The sequence below is a fragment of the Gobio gobio genome, assembly GCF_949357685.1.
Source record: "Gobio gobio genome assembly, chromosome: 4".
In the NCBI taxonomy this organism is placed as follows: domain Eukaryota; kingdom Metazoa; phylum Chordata; class Actinopteri; order Cypriniformes; family Gobionidae; genus Gobio; species Gobio gobio.
In genome coordinates, this window is record NC_137100.1 from 12,539,767 (window position 1) to 12,560,049 (window position 20,283).

The 20,283-nt window shown below is 36.1% G+C and overlaps 1 protein-coding gene across 6 annotated transcripts in view; it reads right to left on the minus strand.

The window, feature by feature from the left end:
- Positions 1-720: 720 nt before the first annotated feature.
- gtf2ird1 (GTF2I repeat domain containing 1) overlaps positions 721-20,283 on the minus strand; it is a 43,258-nt gene continuing 23,695 nt past the window's right edge. For 2 of the 6 annotated variants that reach the window (XM_079815562.1, XM_079815563.1), the window contains exons 11-27: positions 18,929-19,052; positions 18,236-18,279; positions 18,039-18,119; positions 15,060-15,146; positions 13,052-13,102; positions 12,905-12,967; positions 12,556-12,739; positions 12,371-12,432; positions 9,715-9,780; positions 9,240-9,507; positions 9,091-9,119; positions 8,962-9,009; positions 5,902-5,979; positions 5,606-5,798; positions 5,479-5,516; positions 5,277-5,392; positions 721-1,846 (exon numbers count right to left, since the gene is read on the minus strand). In XM_079815562.1, the coding sequence (XP_079671688.1) occupies positions 1,778-1,846; positions 5,277-5,392; positions 5,479-5,516; positions 5,606-5,798; positions 5,902-5,979; positions 8,962-9,009; positions 9,091-9,119; positions 9,240-9,507; positions 9,715-9,780; positions 12,371-12,432; positions 12,556-12,739; positions 12,905-12,967; positions 13,052-13,102; positions 15,060-15,146; positions 18,039-18,119; positions 18,236-18,279; positions 18,929-19,052 (1,601 nt within the window). In that variant the 3' untranslated portion in view covers positions 721-1,777. Of the gene's footprint in view, positions 1,847-5,276; positions 5,393-5,478; positions 5,517-5,605; positions 5,799-5,901; positions 5,980-8,961; positions 9,010-9,090; positions 9,120-9,239; positions 9,508-9,714; positions 9,781-12,370; positions 12,433-12,555; positions 12,740-12,904; positions 12,971-13,051; positions 13,103-15,059; positions 15,147-18,038; positions 18,120-18,235; positions 18,280-18,928; positions 19,053-20,283 lie in introns of all 6 variants that reach the window. The other 4 variants (XM_079815560.1, XM_079815561.1, XM_079815565.1 and 1 more) reach the window with 3 other exon arrangements.

The following is a 20,283-nucleotide window of genomic DNA, read 5'->3' on the forward strand; positions in this document are numbered from 1 at the left end:
CTTACATGGAATTTACCAAATAAAATCATTAGATTCATCATAAAGTTAACGGATATTTAAAAAAAAAAAAATCTAATTAGCACATCTTTTGATTTCAATTATAACCAGCTTTCTGTTGAATGTGCAAGGATAAATCTACACAGAATTTCTTGGAATGGTAAAATTCATTTAAAAAAAAGATGTATTTTTTCTGGCTGATCTGAACAAATCAGGATTTACTGAAAATATTCAAATCTATTTGAATAAGAAAAAGAAAGTTATACGGTTTGCATCAACAACAAATGGCGATAAAGTGATGACAGAATTTGCGATTATAGGTGAATTATCACTGTAATTCTGCTTATTAATTGCTTCAAGTTAAGTGTAAAAACTACTCTAGCAAAGGTGCCAGCAATGATGGCGTTTTAATTTGATCTCTTTCTATGAGCATAATGCAGTCATACCTTATGAAACACTTCAGCCATGAAAATGTCTGAAAATATAGGATTACATTTAAGATTAAAAGTGGAAAATGTTAGCGAAAATGTGATGTTGCCCTTTTCCCAGCAGATGGTGCTAATGATGGCCTCAACTCATTCATTCTTCATCATTCATCTATTTTGCATCAGAAAGATCATATTTGAGAATTATTTAACTACTATGCAATGAGGAATGCTTAATACACACAAGTAGAAAGGGTTTCACTGCATAACATTATCACGATACAAACAAACAAACAAATGCAAGGCAACACATTTTATTTGAAAGGCCTAAATGGCATTAAGGTACAGCATATAAATACTGGCGATTCCAGAGACAGTCATTACAGAATAACGTTATAGCATTCTTTCCTTTACAAACAATACATTCATGATGGTTTCTCCGTGAAATATCTCATTTAGCCTTACATTAACGAACTTGAGAGTAACTTACAAAGCTAAAATAATACAAAAAAGTCTCTCAATTGAATATAAGTTAGTGCTATCATGTTAGGGTTTTCCAACTTGACTTACTGAAACCTGAAGCAGAAGTTTCTCTCTGAATACATACAGTAGCTAGTTGTTTTTAGCATCATTAGTCGTGTCATTCAGTACTTTATGCTCTATACTGAATGTGGTAGTTTACATTCCCTGCATATACAAGTTTTTATTTAAATAAATAAATAAATAATAATACAAACATTTGCAAGGCATGAGACCCAGATAACTACAGGAGTCGAGTCCAGTATGTACGTACTGTACGAGCTCTCGGCACCAAACAAGGCTGTGTATCCCAACAGTGATTAGCAGTATCTGGGTAAAAAAACAAATCCCAAATCTCATTCTTACTGCTCTTTATGAGATGGTTATGTAACCATGATTGTGTCCAGGATCTGCTATCACAAATCCTGGTGGCAAAGCAATATAGTTCATCTGATACGCAAATAACGGCTACTCCTTTTACAAACAACCTCTTGAAGGAATAGTTCTGTCATTATTCACTCACCCTCGTGTCATTCCAAACCTGTATGTTGATATTTTTCAGTTTGGACTGGCATGAGGGTGAGTACTATTCCTCTAAGTAACAGAGCACTGACCGATTGATTTACTGCTGTGTTTTTCCATTATTAGCACTTCATTCAGAAACAACTGCATCCAGCAGTTCACACACTCTTAACACCTGCCCGAACACACAGGCGTCTCCATGCGCGAGCCGCACGATCTGCCACAGCTCTGGGGAAAGCTGAATTTAGCATTCAGAAACATTTAAAAAGGTCCCTTAATGGTGAAAGTCTTCCGTACGGCATCGGAAATGTTTTTTAGTATTTGACTTTGCCAGGAACTTGAACATTCACTCCGCTATAGTCCACCATGTACATGGGCCATTGCTGTAAAGAGAAAAAAAGACATTATAATACTAGTCCAATTAGCAAAAATAGCAATTTTTAAGTTTGACATGGAAGTTCAATACAATTGACCCCATTTACCTAAAAATGAAAATTCTGTCATCATTTACTCACCCCCAAGAATTTCTTTGTTTTGTTAAACACAAAAGAAGACATTTTAAAGAATGTTGGTAACCAGTTTCTGCTCCTTATTGACTTCCATAGTATTTTTATTTCATAATATTTGGTTACCAACATTCTTCAAAATATCTTCTTTTGTGTTTAACACAACAAAGAAACTCAGGTTTAGAACAACTTGAGGGTGAGTAAATGACAGAATTAAAAATTTTGGATGAACTATCCCTTTAATACATGTTCACTATCTCTTTGTGAAAAATGTATGCAGATGTGTTGGATGGGTTTATTGTAAGCGAGACGCTTGCGTTTGCTCTATGCAGTGTCAACTACATGACATATAGCAACACAGCTAAAAGTATTCATAATATGTTGGACCTTTTATTGAAAGTATCATACGTTTATGTTGAGACGTGGCTTCACAAGCACCCGTAATTGTGAAGTTTGAGTTGAGGGAGGCACTACACGCGAAATATGCTTTATTTTTGTAATTCCGATAGGTGCCACTAGTGTCACAGAAACTACAAACTACACCTTTAAACAGTACGGCGCATCGGCTGAAGACACACAACAGACTCAGATCTAAATCAGAGACAACAAATAAGAAACACCATGGCAGGTGTCAATTTAAATGTATACTGGAAGTATTTTTTTATTATTATTTAAGAGTAAAAAACTATAAATATAATAAATCAAATATAAGTATTATAAATAAAATAAGTTAAATATAATTATAATAAATAAAAATATAAGTATTCTTTAAAAAGAAGTTGAAATAATGCAATGACTAAGCATATCGATTAACAGCCTCGGATAGTTACAGTGGGTCTGTCTTTAACAGTTTGAGTAAGTTTTCGTAAAAGATGAATTTCCCTATGGAGAAAATGAAATACAATTAAAATTGTTTCAGTTATGACTTTTTCCATTTGATTTAGTCTATTTAGTCTTGTATCAAATACGATGTGATTTTTGTTGTTTGAAATCTGGCAGAAACCGCACATTTTTCCTCTTGGGCGAGCGATTCGAGCGCATGAAATCCCACATATGCCAGCAAACCAATGAGAATGCGGGACAGTGATGACGATTCACCAGAGCATAGGTGCCAAAGCTGCTGTGGATCCGCTTACCCTGAACTCTCAGAGCGTTTTTTACAACTTTCAGACTGTCCGACCTCCTCACTCACTTTCAGATCCTAAAGAGGACGTACAGCTCCGGGTATCCACATATGATTTTGTCCTCATTGTTGTCACTACTAGAGCAAGCTCCTGATTGGTTAACGCGGCACGAATATCTGCCAAAGTTCAGATTTTTCAACTCGTGCCATTCACGTGAATCACGCGTCAAACGCTCAATTCGCAGCGTATCATTCGTGCGGATCGCGCCTCAGAATGTCTATTTGCATTGACTTAACATGTAAATCACTCGCACAAAGCGCTTAATTCGCTCGCGTCTGGTGTGAACGCACCATTATGCATAAAAACAGTAAATATTGGGAAATAGTATTACAATTTAAAATAACTTTTCTATTTTAAAGGGTTAGTTCACCCAAAAATGAAAATTCTGTCATTAATTACTCACCCTCATGTCGTTGGACACCCGTAAGACCTCCGTTCATATTCGGAACACAAATGAAGATATTTTAGTTGAAAGCTGATGGCTGAGAAAGGCTTCACACAGGCCTCCATTGGCATTCAGTACATTGACACTTCCAAGATCCATGAAAGGCACTTAAAACGTCGTTACAAAGTCTATCTCACCACAGTGGCTCTACAATAATCATACAATGCGACGACAATAGTTTTTGTGCGCAAAAAAAAATCAAAATAACACCTTTATCCAACTTGTTCTCGACTTCCGTGTATGCCTCCACGACGCATGCGCGAGAATATGACGCAGATCCGGCGTTCGGACATATGACCCAGAAGCGATTTGTTTACGAGCAGAGGAAGACGCGCGTGTCTAAGCTGTTGGATTCTACATTGATCGTGCTTTAGGTCTCGGCGTAGTGCTCAAAATGGGGTTAGAGTGTGCATTTCATGGAATCCCGAGCCCCGGCGCTACGTCATATTCTCGCGCATGCGTCGTGGAGACACACGCGGAAGGCAATAACAAGCTGGATAAAGGTGTTCTTTTGATTTTTTTTTGCGCACAAAAACTATTGTCGTCGCATTGTATGATTATTGTAGAGCCACTGTGGTGAGATAGACTTTGTAACGACGTTTTAAGTGCCTTTCATGGATCTTGGAAGTGTCAATGTACTGAATGCCAATGGAGGCCTGTGTGAAGCCTTTCTCAGCCATCAGCTTTCAACTAAAATATCTTCATTTGTGTTCCGAATATGAACGGAGGTCTTACGGGTGTCCAACGACATGAGGGTGAGTAATTAATGACAGAATTTTCATTTTTGGGTGAACTAACCCTTTAATATACTTTTAAAATGTAATTTATTCCTGTGATGGCAAAGCTGAATTTTCAGAAATCATTCTAATATGCTGATTTGCTTATTATTAAAGCTAAACTGTGTGATATTTCCCCCCATCTAGCGGTGAAAAGGTATATGACCATCCAGTGAATATTAGTTTCTGTTTCTCTCAATTCCGATTTCGTTTTAACTCCTACGGTGGCCGATTTAGTCCAAGATTAACATGGCTTCCAGTTTGACCTCGTCCACATTCGACACGGTGCCATTGAGTGTTAAAACGCAAAAGGCGAAGCTTGAATTTACGGGTATGTCCCTCTTTTGTCCCTCTACTTTCAAGATGGAGGGGCAACATGGCGACTGGCATTCGAACCCCTCACCCGTATGCATTTTCAATGGCATATTATAAACTTACGAGAATACTTTATTACTTGAAAGAAGTAAATATACATTAATGAGCACATATATTTTTGAAAGAACTAAGTGTTCTTAGCTAAGAATAAACTAAAAAAAGTTACACAGTGTAGCTTTAATGTTGAAAACAACTTTTTTTGGTTCAATTTAATGCACCTTGCTGAATAAAAGTATTAATTTATTTCCACAAAAAAAAATGTCTAACTGACCCCAAACTTTTTAACTGTAGTGTAATGTCAACCACTACATAAATGACTATTTAGTCTGGCTCCATTCTGTCCATAACACACACTTCTCAAAAAGCAATTAATTCCTGTCCCACCCACATTTTTCCTCATTGAATATCCTGTTCAACAAAATGTGACATTATGAAAGTAACCTGGGTTTAAAATGCCTTTTATGATGACGTAAAGAATTGCTAAAAAATTGTAAATAAGAAACCACTCTTGTAATGTGTTTGCATACCATGACAGGTATCTGATTGGTTGATAATGCCGAGTCTGCTCCAGTGGGCATGGATGCTTGACTATTGTCAAGCACTCGTTTACGTTTGCGTCGATTCGTAGAAACTTCTTTACCTTCTGCAAAAGAGGATGTAAACATTTACACACATGTAAATTTTTTTCATAAGTACATAAAATGTTTAATAATAAATAAAGGCTCTTACCTTTATTACAAGATTGAGTACACAACTCTGTAAAAGGCCTAAACAAAGACAAAATGAGATCAGACAAAACTTGCAAGCAGTGCTCATCCAACATAATCACTATAATCACATCTGGCACAGCACTTACTGTAGGGGGGTTTTGATATTGAAAGTAATTTCATCTTGGGCCTGGAGGATTTTTTCCAACCGAACTATGTCATAAGTATTGGGATTCCTGAAGGGGATATCATCCGGAAGTCCACACACTTCCAGTGAGCCTGGATTGGCTCGGATTAACTTGTACGGAACAATGACTGAGCGGTCCAAGTCCAAAGCTTCACCTGAACACAACACATTCACATGTGAAGCATTGGGAATATTCTCAAAATGATAAAATGACACATTTACACAAAGGAACAAATCAGTTATTAGTAATTAACGTACCATATTTCTTATTGAAGAGCTCTTTAACTTGTTCTCTTAATATCACTTTTTCTCCCATTCGGTTGACCTCATCTTCTTCTGTTGGACAGGGATAAAATATTAATGTATAAGGATATTTAATAAAAGTTTACTGACAGATTCAACATTAAAATAACCTTTTATGCTTGACAGACTTAGCTTGAGGCTAGAATTATACTGTTTTGTTTTTTAAAGGAAATACCTTAAAAATGATAAAATAACCCATGTCCAAGACAATTATAAAATATTAGATATTTTGAATAACATTTTTTTATAATAATGGACAATTTTATAGAAGTGAAAAGATGTTCTTTTGATGTAATTTTTTCTATTGAAAGAATCCTGAAACAAAAATGTATCACAGATTCCACAAAAAGCATAAAGCAGCAAAACTGTTTTCAACATTGAAAATAATAATAAAATGTTTCTTGAGCAGCAAATCAGCATATTAGAAATTTCTGAAGGATCATGTGACACTGAAGACTGGAGTAATGATGCTAATAATTCAACATTGCCATCACAGGAATAAATTACAAATTATATAAGTATTAAAATATAAATTTGTCATTTTAACTTGTAATAATATTTCACAATATTACTGTTTTACTGTATTTATCAAGACTTTTTTTTCAAAAGCATTAAAAAGTATCTATAAAATCATATAATATATAAAAATAGAAATTTATAAAAAAAAAAAAAATATATATATATATATATATATATATATATATATATATATATATATATATATATATATATATATATATATATATATATATATATATATATATATATATATATCACCTAAAGGATTATTAGGAACACCATACTAATACTGTGTTTGACCCCCTTTCGCCTTCAGAACTGCCTTAATTCTACGTGGCATTGATTCAACAAGGTGCTGAAAGCATTCTTTAGAAATGTTGGCCCATATTGATAGGATAGCATCTTGCAGTTGATGGAGATTTGTGGGATGCACATCCAGGGCACGAAGCTCCTGTTCCACCACATCCCAAAGATGCTCTATTGGGTTGAGATCTGGTGACTGTGGGGGCCATTTTAGTACAGTGAACTCATTGTCATGTTCAAGAAACCAATTTGAAATGATTCGAGCTTTGTGACATGGTGCATTATCCTGCTGGAAGTAGCCATCAGAGGATGGGTACATGGTGGTCATAAAGGGATGGACATGGTCAGAAACAATGCTCAGGTAGGCCGTGGCATTTAAACGATGCCCAATTGGCACTAAGGGGCCTAAAGTGTGCCAAGAAAACATCCCCCACACCATTACACCACCACCACCAGCCTGCACAGTGGTAACAAGGCATGATGGATCCATGTTCTCATTCTGTTTACTCCAAATTCTGACTCAACCATCTGAATGTCTCAACAGAAATCGAGACTCATCAGACCAGGCAACATTTTTCAAGTCTTCAACTGTCCAATTTTGGTGAGCTTGTGCAAATTGTAGCCTCTTTTTCCTATTTGTAGTGGAGATGAGTGGTACCCGGTGGGGTCTTCTGCTGTTGTTACCCATCCGCCTCAAGGTTGTGCTTGTTGTGGCTTCACAAATGCTTTGCTGCATACCTCGGTTGTAACGAGTGGTTATTTCAGTCAACGTTGCTCTTCTATCAGCTTGAATCAGTCGGCCCATTCTCCTCTGACCTCTAGCATCAACAAGGCATTTTCACCCACAGGACTGCCGCAAACTGGATGTTTTTCCCTTTTCACACCATTCTTTGTAAACCCTAGAAATGGTTGTGCATGAAAATCCCAGTAACTGAGCAGATTGTGAAATACTCAGACCCGCCCGTCTGGCATCAACAACCATGCCACGCTCAAAATTGCTTAAATCACCTTTCTTTCCCATTCTGACATTCAGTTTGGAGTTCAGGAGATTGTCTTGACCAGGACCACACCCCTAAATGCATTGAAGCAACTGCCATGTGATTGGTTGATTAGATAATTGCATTAATGAGAAATTGAACAGGTGTTCCTAATAATCCTTTAGGTGAGTGTATATATATATATATATATATATATATTAGTGCTGGGCAAATTAACGCGTTAACGTGGGCGATACATTTTTTCAGTTTAACGCATTAAAAATATTTAACGCAAGTAATTAATTTAACAGCGTCCGTTACCCGCGCGTGCCATTCTCTTGCACACATCGAGTTCTCTTTCGCTCTCTAACAAAAAATAACAACACCACAGAGAATTTTGCAAAAACACCAGTTTTGTCGAGTATTCTCATATTAGGAGTCTTAAATGAGTTAAATAACGTCTTAAATTAACTTGTGAGAAAATGAGATGCGCGGGACAGCGCGTCAGATCCGTGGCATGTTCGGCAGCGGCCGATCTTAAATTGACAGCAGCACTGATGATGCCTGTCATTAATGTTCATCAAAGAACAACGGGAAGAGAAAAAAATCGTAGATTTAATGATGATTCATCTATATTTCATTTATTATTTATGCAGTTAAGAAAGGTGTTGATAACTTTATTCAAATTCTGTGTAGACTATGTCTAAAAGGGAAGGTCATGGGTAAATATAACATTTATTATAATGGGTTTATGTAAAGATTGTTTTAAGTTCAATTAAATTAAAAGTTGCTATTTTTAAAGACTAATAGATGTTGAAATTGTAGCTTTCAGTTATACGCCCTTAATGTTTCATAGAGACATTAGTATCAGTGATACTGGCCTTCATTCATAAAAAGATGACATTACAACAAATATTTAAAATATGCTGTCTTTAAATTGTTCCTCATTAATTTGGAGAGTTTTTTTAATTGTGATGAATCATGATTAATTACAGAAAAAAAGTATACATATAAATATAATCTTTGTCTAACAATTAAACTAAAGTGGCTAAATGAGCTGTGCAGCTCATCAAAAACAGAAATGGGGCATCCATCAACTGACAGTTCTAGATCTAGTTTTGTTGCAACACAAGTTCTGGATTTCCTATCCAATAAGTGCAATAAATAACTACAACATACAGTAGTAAGTATATAGTAAATGATGCCTTATTCTTACCGCTTACTGGGGTGTAACCTTTCTTTAATATGGTTATTCTTCGTGGTGCTGGCAAAACAACAATGATTTGATTAAGTCATTTCCATGAGTAATTCAGCAAAAATATAGACAATTCTAAACACTGCTTACCTGGCTTGGGAATAAGCCCTTGGAAAGGCCTGAAAAGACAGAAGAGACTTTGTATTTCTTAAATAAACCCAATATATTTCACAAAGTAATCCATGTTCACTATTTTTTTTTGTTTAAAAGCTTTTCAAAAACTTGGCGCAGTGCTTCACCTTGTAATGCTGAAAGAGATCTTGTCTGCCACCGCTAATATCCTCTCTAGATTCTGTGAGCCGAAGGTACAGGGTTTTCTGAAGGGGATGCCAGGGGGCAAGCCCTCGATAATCACTGAGCCAGGGTTACTCTTGATCCTCTTGTAAGGCACTTGCACAGGATACTTAATGCCCAGTGCCTCGCCGTATTTCCTGTTGAACAGGTCTTGGACCTGCTCTCGCAGTGTGTTCGCCAAGTCGATACGGGAGAGCTTGGCCTCTAAACTGTCTGAGGGCAGAACAATGGTAGAAAAGCCAACGGTTTAGTGAAAGCATATTGGGAAAGGACAGGAGGGAATGAAGTTTTGAACATGAACTGGCATCCAAAAGACAGACACGTGGCAGAAGGATCAACTGAATCTTTTCATTTAGTCAGGATGCAATAAAGCCACAAACTTACTATGTACAACACCTGATAACTTAATCACAGTGATACCTGAGAACCCTGGTCTTTTGGAGGCAGGTCCTGGGTCATCTGATTGGTCTTTAGAGTCAGTTTCTGCTGAATATTGAATCAAAAGGAGCATTATATTAGATTAGTAATTGATATTTTAGATAAAACAGAAGGAATACACACAAAATAGATGGTTCAAACAAAAAACAAAACAAAACGACCCTACATAGGACAAATGGTTTGTAAAATAAAATAAAATTAGGACTGTCACTAACACTATTGATTATTTTGGTATTCGAGTAATTGGTCAATTATTTTGATGATTAATCGAAAAAGTGAACTAGAACCATAAAAATGACTTCAAATACATGGGTATAATAACAATGAGGCAATAATAATTGGTATAGATAAAATGTCAAAAGCAAGTAATAATACGAGTTTATTAAATAACACTGTTAAAATACATAATGTAATGTACATAATATAAACATGATCAACTTATGTGCATTACATATTATAACAAATGCCTACAGAGGGCGCCAATGGCCTGGTGTGGTTGTTACTTTATATGATCAAATCCTTAATATCCTTAAAATCCTTTAATATTGGCCAAACAACATTTAATGAAATTTGAAATTTCCTTAATCTTTACTATTTGGCCACTTCTTTATGATAGAAATCCTACAGCCACTGTCATTTCTTGACATGAGAACATGTGGACATTCAAACATGCAAAATTTGTTTGCACATTTAGAAATATATTGATGTATTCTCCTGTGTTGGCATAGGTTTATAAATGATTTACGTTACAAATATGGTGAAATGGCGCATGTTGCGTACCTAAATGAGCGTTAAAAGCAACCCAAACATATGCAGAGGTGGTGTTTGTTAACCGAGCTGCTGAGACGCGCTCCACTCATGATAATGATAACAGTGCAACACTTTGCATGAAACACAAAGCACATCAGACTTTATGCATTCCCAAATGCATGTTATTGGAAACTAGTGCTGGGCGGTATGACCAAAAATGTATATCACGGAATTTTTCTTAATTATATCGGTTTCACAGTATATGACGGTATTTTTTTCCCCTATGCATGACCGGGTGTTAACCACATTTTCTACTGATTGAGAGAGGAAATACTGCAGTAGATTGACTGGAATGCCCAGTTTTACTGTCATGACGAGTGAATATTGTAGAAAAACTCCACACTAGAGTTAATACAGGTTTGCAAAGCCCCACAAAATGATGCTGTGGAGAGACAACCTATAAAACACAGAGCTGCAACACATATTACAGGCACATGAATATTAAAATATGACCACGGAGAGGAAAAAAGTTGAGGGCACCTTAACAATTTTAAAAATCTAACCCTGTATAACAACAAACTGCCAAAACGAGGGAGAAACGCGGATATTTGCAATACATTTAAGAGCACTCTCTGAACAAATGACACACTTCAGTTTAACACAGAAAGAATAAAGCAGTTACTTTTTTGCCCTTTCTTCTTTGAATTGTCAGTTTATTTATTAACTTACATCATTCATTGTCTTTTGTAGTATAGCAGAATAATCCATAGTGTCATCGTGGTCGTGATCAAACGTATGGTTGTATCAGTGTAGCCAAATCAGTGCACATTTCATTTGAAGAAGACGTGATGAAATATGTGCGCATACACGCTTCTGGTACTTGTTCAGAGCACTAGAGTATATGAAACATGTCCATTAAAAACTTAAACACGCTCGCTCCGGTCTAAATGCTATAATATGATCCATGAGGTGAACGCTGTTAATATCATCGCGGCGCTCCGCGCAGAAACCGCTCTCTCTTGCGCGCCGCATGTAGTTTGAATTCTCTGCTATAATCAAGGGCTGAATCAGAGATATCCCCCTATAACCTCAAATAGGGCATTTTTTGGAGGGGACAGCGCTTTGTAATGGTGTCCGAAACCATAGTGGACGTTATTGAGTGCACTCATTCTATCGCACCGCAATAACGAGTGTACAGCCGATGTACACACAACGGTTGTCCGACTTCACGCACTCGTTTTCACTCACTCCTTCAAATAAAGTGATAACGTAGGTAGGGAATAGTGAATGAGTGTATAGGTATTTCGGATTCAGCAATAGGCTGTAATATGATCTCAGCTGTGCTCTGACTGCTCCCACTAGTACAGTGCAACAGTGAAATAGGTCCCCTCTCAAACAATGACGCGCTGCGCCGCATTCCGAACGTTGTTTAAGCGACATATAGCGGTATTGCGGTATCATCAAAATTCATATCATAACAAAAATAAATATCGGTATTCGGTATGAACCGGTATACCGCCCAGCATTGGAAACCCAAACAAACAGCAAATGCAGAGTTTGTGTGGAGCAGCATTTACTGTGAACGGAGCTGCTCTGAGATGGAAGAAACTCATAACCTGTATGCATATAAATAAACCTGCAGCGCATATATTTATTTCACTGAAATGCAGCCTTTGTGATTTCACAATAGCCCTATGCTATATTGAACATTTTTAATGATTTTAATATATCGTGCAGCCATTGGAAACAGTCTAATAATGCAGTTCATGGATTCTCGTCCGTGGAATACGGCACTTCCGGTATTTTGGTAGTTAATCGACACTCAAATTAAATACAGGAATAGTGACAGCCCATAAAATAAATAAAATTAAATAAAATGTTGGTTTACCTGAATCAGAGGTCGACTTAGAGGCATCTTCATTTTTGACCTGTTCTGTCAACAATTCTGGCCTGACAAACACAGAAAAAAGGCACATCATTGTCAAGCAGCTTTCTGAAACATCCTAGTGTAGTGTTTTGTGTAAGTCTGAACAAACTTGCTTGATAATTTTAACGTGTTCTCTATGACTATACCTCTTTATAACAAATGTAATCTGACTACTGGCGGCAAGAATCTTTCGGAGTTTAGCTGCCCCAAAACAGTTCGGTCTTCGAAAAGTCATCCCTTCTGGCAGCCCTGTGACATACAGGTCATCTGGGTACATCTGGAACTTGGAGTATGGCACTTTAGCCGGTTCAGGCAGACCAAGAGCCTCACCTAAAATGAGAAAGATAGATGATTTGACTCGATTTGACACACTATTATCAATTCTGCAATTTATATTTGTGTATATTTTAAGCCTGAGGAATCTGTAACTGGCAGATTCGCAGGTTGACGCCACAGTTGATTGTAAATGATACGGTGAGTAAGACCATGACTCACTGTACTTGGAGCTGAACAGGCTCTCGACTTGCTTTCGCAGCTGAAGGATCATCTCTCCGATGTCTTCTGGGGAAAAGGGAAGACGATCACACCAACAGCCCATAATATCTGAAGACAAACCTGTGATTATTCAAAATGGAGTTTTACCTTCAACAGCTCTCTTGAGCCCTTGTGGTGTAGACTTGGGCGTTAAATCTTCTGCAGAGATATAAAGAAAATTATATTACCATCAGTGTAGCGCATGGGAAGTAATCCTATGTGTATGATTTGATCAAAAACACATGAATTCTACACGCTTTGCTGGAGATGTTTTGATGATTCAACTCACCTGTGCTTTACTCCAGTGACCATATGTGTAATGCAAACTTCAACATAACAAATCCAGTGTTATTAATTATGAGTCAAAATTACTTAATCTGTGAGTCAATATGAATGCTTCACCAGGTTTCTACACCTGACTCATGAACAAATAATTTTTTTTAAATGGTAATTTGCCAATTAATTATTGTTTAAACATCTTGATCTTTGTGACTAATGAATTCCCATGACTTTTCCATAGTAAGAATAAAGTTTAGATTCAGACTGATTCGCTACCAATTTGTGAGCAGATTCATGGAAAAGAAACAGCGTTGCTATTGTTTACTAAAACGATTAAAAATATTTTCCGTTTAATTGAAATAAAATACAAATATTAGATGAAAATTTCAGTTATTCAGTTGAGTTTTATTTCAGTTAGTTGCCAAGGCAACATTTCTCATTTTCATTTAAGTTTAATTATTAATTATTAAAACTGAACCTGAAATTTAATAAAATAAAGTTAAATAGAAATATTAAAAAACAAATAAAAATGGCAAAACAGATAACAAAAATAAAATCATTAAAAATTAAACTAAGATTAAAACAAAACATTACAAGATATAAATAAAAGCTCATTCAAAATATGAATAAATAGTATATAAATAAATAAATTCAGTGCCAAAATAGTTCTGAAAAGAACCAAATCAATCATCATCACAAAATTTTCAACAGCATTACAAAAACATTTTATCAATCGATTAATCGCGATTAATTGCATCCAAAATAAAAGTTTGTGTTTACATAATATGCGTGTGTACTGTGTATAATTATGTATATATAAATACACACTCCTTCATTTATATATTTAAGAAATATTTGCATGTATAAACTGTAGCCTATATATTTATATCATTTATCTTATATATAAATATAAATATTTTATATATGAATATAAAAATGTTCTTAAATATATACATGCATGTGTTTGTATTTATATATACATAATAATTATACACTCTACACACACATATACAGTATTATGTAAACACAAACTTTTATTTTGGAGGTGATTAATCGCAATTAATCGATTGCCCAGAACAATTTTTTTTTCCGCCTGGCAAAAAACTTTAAAATTTCCTGATTTTCCAAAACCAAGGAAACCTGTTAATACACATGACAGCAGTTGAGCATTCATATCAACTCACAGTATATTTCTATATATTAGGGGCACTAACACTGGGAGTCTAGTTTAGGGAGTTCTATTGGATGTGGGTTTACTGTAGTGGGAGAACTAGCACAGCATGGGGAACAGGTTTCACATCGGATCCGATCGGGCTGGGACTACTGTCTGGGTAAGTCTGGGGTATTGGGTTTGGAGTTAAAAGATGAAATGTAAAACTCTTGTCTTACCACATTTCAACCTATCACTGGTAAAAATGTTTTATTGTACATTAAGTGCCGCTGTCCTGTTTGGTTCTTCACACAGGTTTGTAATCGTGTACAATTCCTTTTGAGAGATTAGGACATGGTTTCTCCACACAACACAGTGGCTAAATCAGCAGTTAATATCCATGTGTTAAGCATAAGCTCACTGAAATTAATGTCTTACAAGAATGGACTTGACAGTTAGTTGGACTGACACGTACATGTACATATAAAGTTTATGAGATGGAAATTAAAGCTTGTAGGAGGGCAGGTATAGAAACGGGATGGAGGGATTTGTAACTGGACGAGAAATTGGAGAGGCTTTGATATGTCATTTGTTTGGGCTTATTGATATACCACCGGAGACGAGAGAAAAAAAGATGGATATGGAACTACAATCAGATATAAAGTAAGAAGGCTAGTACGCTGTTACCTGCTACAGGCTCCTTGGGATGACAGAGGTCAGGGGTCACCCGCTCAGCCTGAGGCTCACTTGGCTCTTCTGTAGAAGCACTGGACTCTGAGAGACATATAGTGAAAGACAATAGAGAAAGAGAGAGGAAGAGCCAAATTTGGTTGTAAATGGCATTCAAAATGCATTTAATTTATACAATATGGTGTGTTCACTGGTATTTGACTTTGAACTGTGAAAAGTAGAAAAATTCATGGTGATAAAATTGGTTCATTTTTTTTTAGAATACATGGATAAACTGCCAACTAGTGAAAAATAAATCTGCTCATAAAGGCTGCATTTATTTAATCAAAAATACAATATACATATTAATATTATTTCAATTTTAAACAATTTTTTTTTTTAAATGTAATTAATTTCTGTGAATTTTCAGCAGTGTCACATGATTCTTCATACTAATATGCTGATTTGGTGGTCAATAATAATTTCTTATTATTATCAATGTTGAGTTTAAAAGAAAATCATTTATTTGAAATAGAAATCTTTTGTAACTTAATAAATGCCTTTGCTGTCACTTTTGATCAATGTAATATATCCTTGCTAAAAAAATACTAATTTCTTTTTTTTTTTTTTTATCTTACAGACTCCAAACTTTTGAAAGGTACATTTTGTATAAACCAGTGACATTCATTAAGAAAGTAAATAGGGCCCAATTTGATTTCATTTGATGAAATCGACATTATGCAGCATTCACAATCGTTTCATAATATAATTCCAAGTGAATTAGGATACTAAACGACAGAAAAACCAGTCTGGAATTGATTTTATCGATCATGGATTGATTGGGTTTGTTTGACAGGTGTTTGGAATTGGATTCAGGGTGGTTTCAGAGATGGAGGAAGTATAATTTGATTGTGAAAGATTGTGAGAAAAAAAAAGTGCACTAATGAGGCAAGCACAATGAGACCCGGGGTATTTATTAAAGTGCCCCTATTATGCTATTTTAAAGTTTCCTAATTTAGTTTTGGAGGTCTCCAACAACAGGTTTACCTGCATCAAAGGTCAAAAAACTGTACATTGCACCTTATAATTCTTATAATATCACTGAAATGTTCAATGATTCTCAAACGACTCATCGGATGAATCTGAAGTCTCTCTAAATCCCTCCTACTCTGGAGCCTACTCTGCTCTGATTGGTCAGATGGCCCAGTCTGTTGTGATTGGTCTACCGCGTACAGCACATACCGGTATTTCAGAAACAAATGCCCATTACCATAACTGAACTCCAGCTCCATTCAGGAGGCTTCCTAAAGCAAAGCGATAGTACACACTGTAAAGACAGTAATGATGAAATTGATTTTACATAAATCCCAGTGCGAGTCCGAATTGATGATGAAACAATGGAAGAACTAATTTTTCAATCCGAATCTTGAGCAGGACGTTTCTCAGTGATGCTACTCAGTTTGAGGTACATTGTAAGATGTTTCAACTGTAATTCCTCACCATCAGCATTAGCAAGTGTGCTTCCATCAACAAATCTGTGTGTGTGTGTGTGTGTGTGTGTGTGTGTGTGTGTGTGTGTGTGTGTGTGTGTGTGTGTGTGTGTGTGTGTGTGTGTGTGTGTGTGTGTGTGTGTGTGTGTGTGTGTGTGTGTGTGTGTGTGTGTGTGTGTGTGTGTGTGTGTGTGTGTCTAATGTATTGCAGTGTACATGTTTTTCTAGCCTGGTGGGGACTTCAACCTGACTGTAGACAGACTCATGGGGACTTGTGTCACCGTGGGGACCTAAATTGAGAAATTGAGCACAAATGCTTATAAATCATTCAGAATGAGTTTTTATGAAAATGTAAAAATGCAGAATGTTTCCTGTGATGGGTAGGTTTAGGGGCAGGGGCAGTGTAAGGGGATAGAAAATACGGTTTGTACGGTATAAAAACCATTACGCCTATGGCGAGTCCCCAGAAGGATAGCGCACCAAACATGTGTGCACATGTAGAAACTGTATCAATAACAGAGCATACGTTAGCCCAGCTGATGTAAACATTAACGTTTGCAAAACAATTTATCCATTCATCCATAATCTTTACTCAAAGTAGTAAGAATGACAGACAATCTGCATTAATACGCACAGTTTTAGGTAATACTGCAGCCCATTTACAGTAGTATTTCAGTAAGACAGTAATAAAGTTAGCCGGTTAGCCAGATACTTACACAATATGAAACACAATAAACACATTGTAGAGCACAGCGATGCTATTCAATATCCGCTGCAGTGTTCAAGGTTTCCCTGGTGTCTGCGCGGCGTGCGCATGCAATAAGTGGATGGGCATTATGCTAATGTTTCGTGGTGACGTCACAACGAAACGGCTTAGGACTCAGAGTCTACTCTTACTTTTGAGAGACAATAACTTTAAATACGCTGCACTTTCAGATTTAAAACTTTGCAGGATGTTTTCATTCACTTAGAACTATGTTACACACTCCATGAAAGGACATTTTCAAAAATCCATAATAGGGGCTCTTTAAATAAATGGTGTCTTTATGGCAGGACAGAAGGTAGAGAGGAGGTAAAAATTACATTTGGCCAGAATGATGTTTTACAACAGCACTTGAGCTCAAGTTTTTATTTTTATATTTGATGTTCCTTCAGTTCACAGTGTTTAGCCAATGCATGTGGCATGTAATGCAAAATGCCCTGCCTGTCCTCAAAGGCTCAGATCACTGCACAGCAGGGTGGAAAATGAGAGCAAATATTTTTAAATCAGAAGGCAACCATCAAAGACAAACTTCCTCTCTGTGAGTAAGTGAAATATGCTAATGCCTTCACATCCAGACCTACAGGGATTTCATGCTGCTTTCAACTCACAACTTTATTTAAATTGCTGCACGGATGATTGTTGATAACTAGCAGTAACGCCAAAAAGAGAACAAAACTTGAGGTGCCAGGGCCGAAATATTAAAACTCTCAGTGTGAGCCTTGCTGTGGGACTGGGAGACCATACCTGGCACTGTCACCTGGATAATTTCACCATCTGGGGGTTCAGTTTTGATCTTTTTCAAAGGCAGACAGTCTCCAGATGGCCCTGAAAAATAAAACATAATGAATTATTTTGAATTTTACAATTAAAATAAATTACAGATTCACAAAACTACAGTGCAGAAGCCAAAGTTGTATTAAAACTATGAGCAGAAGATCTACCTGCTTCACACTCAGCCAAAGGACTGACACAGGAGCTAGTCGATCTGAAACAAAACATTCATTAGATTTCCATCTTTACTAGTTACCTTTCTTTCTTCTTAATTACAGGAAAAAAGTGATCCACCCAAATGACTTTTCTTGGCTGAGAGTGGAACTTCTGACACACTTGGCCAAAAGGCAAAATTCTGTTAGCTATACATTTTTAAAATCAAATAAATCTCTGCAGGAAACAGAGAATAAAGAAGTACGGTCTATTCACACCAAGGACAATAAAGATATCTAAATATAAATGAATAGCAAAGTCCACACCACAACTATAACATAAACAGCACAGAGAAACGATATCTTTAGAATCACTTTCACGATTTCTATTATAGCTGATAAACGATAAAACATTAACAGCCAATCAGAATCCACCCTGCTTTAAAGAGCCAGAACATTTAAAGCTTCAGACGATAAAACTGTTTATAATGCTTATAATACGTTTTTATTTTTATTTTATTTTTACTAATGTCACATTTATTGGCCTTTTTATCCATGTCAAAGTTACCACATCTGTTTCAGTAGAGTTTCGGTTCATATTTTTCAGCCAAAAATCCAGTCAGTGCATCATTACAGGAAAATAAAAATGCTAACTATCTAAGAAAATACCAATACTGTTTTTCTGTGATGACGAGGAAGGTAAATTGGTACCTGCTACTGTGAGTGTTGCTGACCAGCTCTAGGGAAGAGCTCGGCACCCTGAGGCCATCTAGGAAACAATCCTCGGGGGTGACACCATCCTGTTTGCCCTCCTCCTTAGCTACTTTACCAGCAGCTTAAAAAAGAATGTGAAAAGACAAGTTTAACATACACATAGTGTACATTAGGGCTAGGTATTGACACAAATTTCACAATTCGATTATTTTGGATATATATCAATACATGACAAATTGTCTCAAGGAAAACAATAATGCTGTAAACTATGGGAGTCAATTGTAGCCTATAGGCTACATTAGCCTACTATTGAAGGTAAAAATGGACTGATTTGTATACAAACACTTAAATCACACTCAATGATGTGTTTTTTTTATAATAATACAGTTATAGCTAATAATATAGCGTCATAAAAAAAACTTGCCAGATTTATTCAAACATAAATATTGAAAAACATTAAAGGTTATAATGAATAATATGGTGCCTATATTTAGCAAAATGCTCCTCTCTAGAGTAAATTTTTCTAGCTGACTAACGAGTTTATGGACACTGGGTATGGTTTTTCTGAGGTAAATGGCATTGTTTACAAGCTGTTTTATTGACACTATGGTTGAAACACTGATTGAGCGATTCCATGTGACATGATACGGATTTCGGTAAGTTGTACTATATCTTTTAACACACTTTCAGATGCTCATTCATGTTTTTTTCGCGCTGTAACTGGTATTAAGGCGGAAGAGAAGATCAGTTCATGTGCGCTCCTCGCTGCCGGTTCTCTTGAGCTGAGCTGCACCAGAGCATCTCGCGCCACAGCGGTATTTATGTTTTTGAATTCTGTAATAAAATGGATGTAATTTTAAATCTGAGACTTTGTTTCATATCAATAGTAATAAAGCACAAAGATTATTGTGATTTATTGGATAGGAGGAGCGCTACAATGCTCTGTTCATTCATCAACTGAAAACAGGATGACTAATGGATTCTTGGGATTTAAGAATCGACATCGGTTCGTAAAAATGAGAATCAGTTATAATCAAGAAATCAATATTTTTTTACCCAGTCCTAGTGTACATTATAAAAAAATGGCACTGTAAAATGTGCTTTAAGTGGTAACATCTAAATAATTATAATCAATATATATATATTTTTTATTTTGATTTATTTTTTATATATATTATTATAATAGTTTACATCAACGAGTGTACTTTTTTAAGGGTCAGATGAGGTGAAAATAGCTCCTTAAGGTAACAAGACATTTTACCCTTGCAAAAGGTACAATGTTATGTTATAACAATGCTATTACAATGTAATAAGTGGGGTGAGGAGCCAGATGGATGCTGGTTCAGGAAATA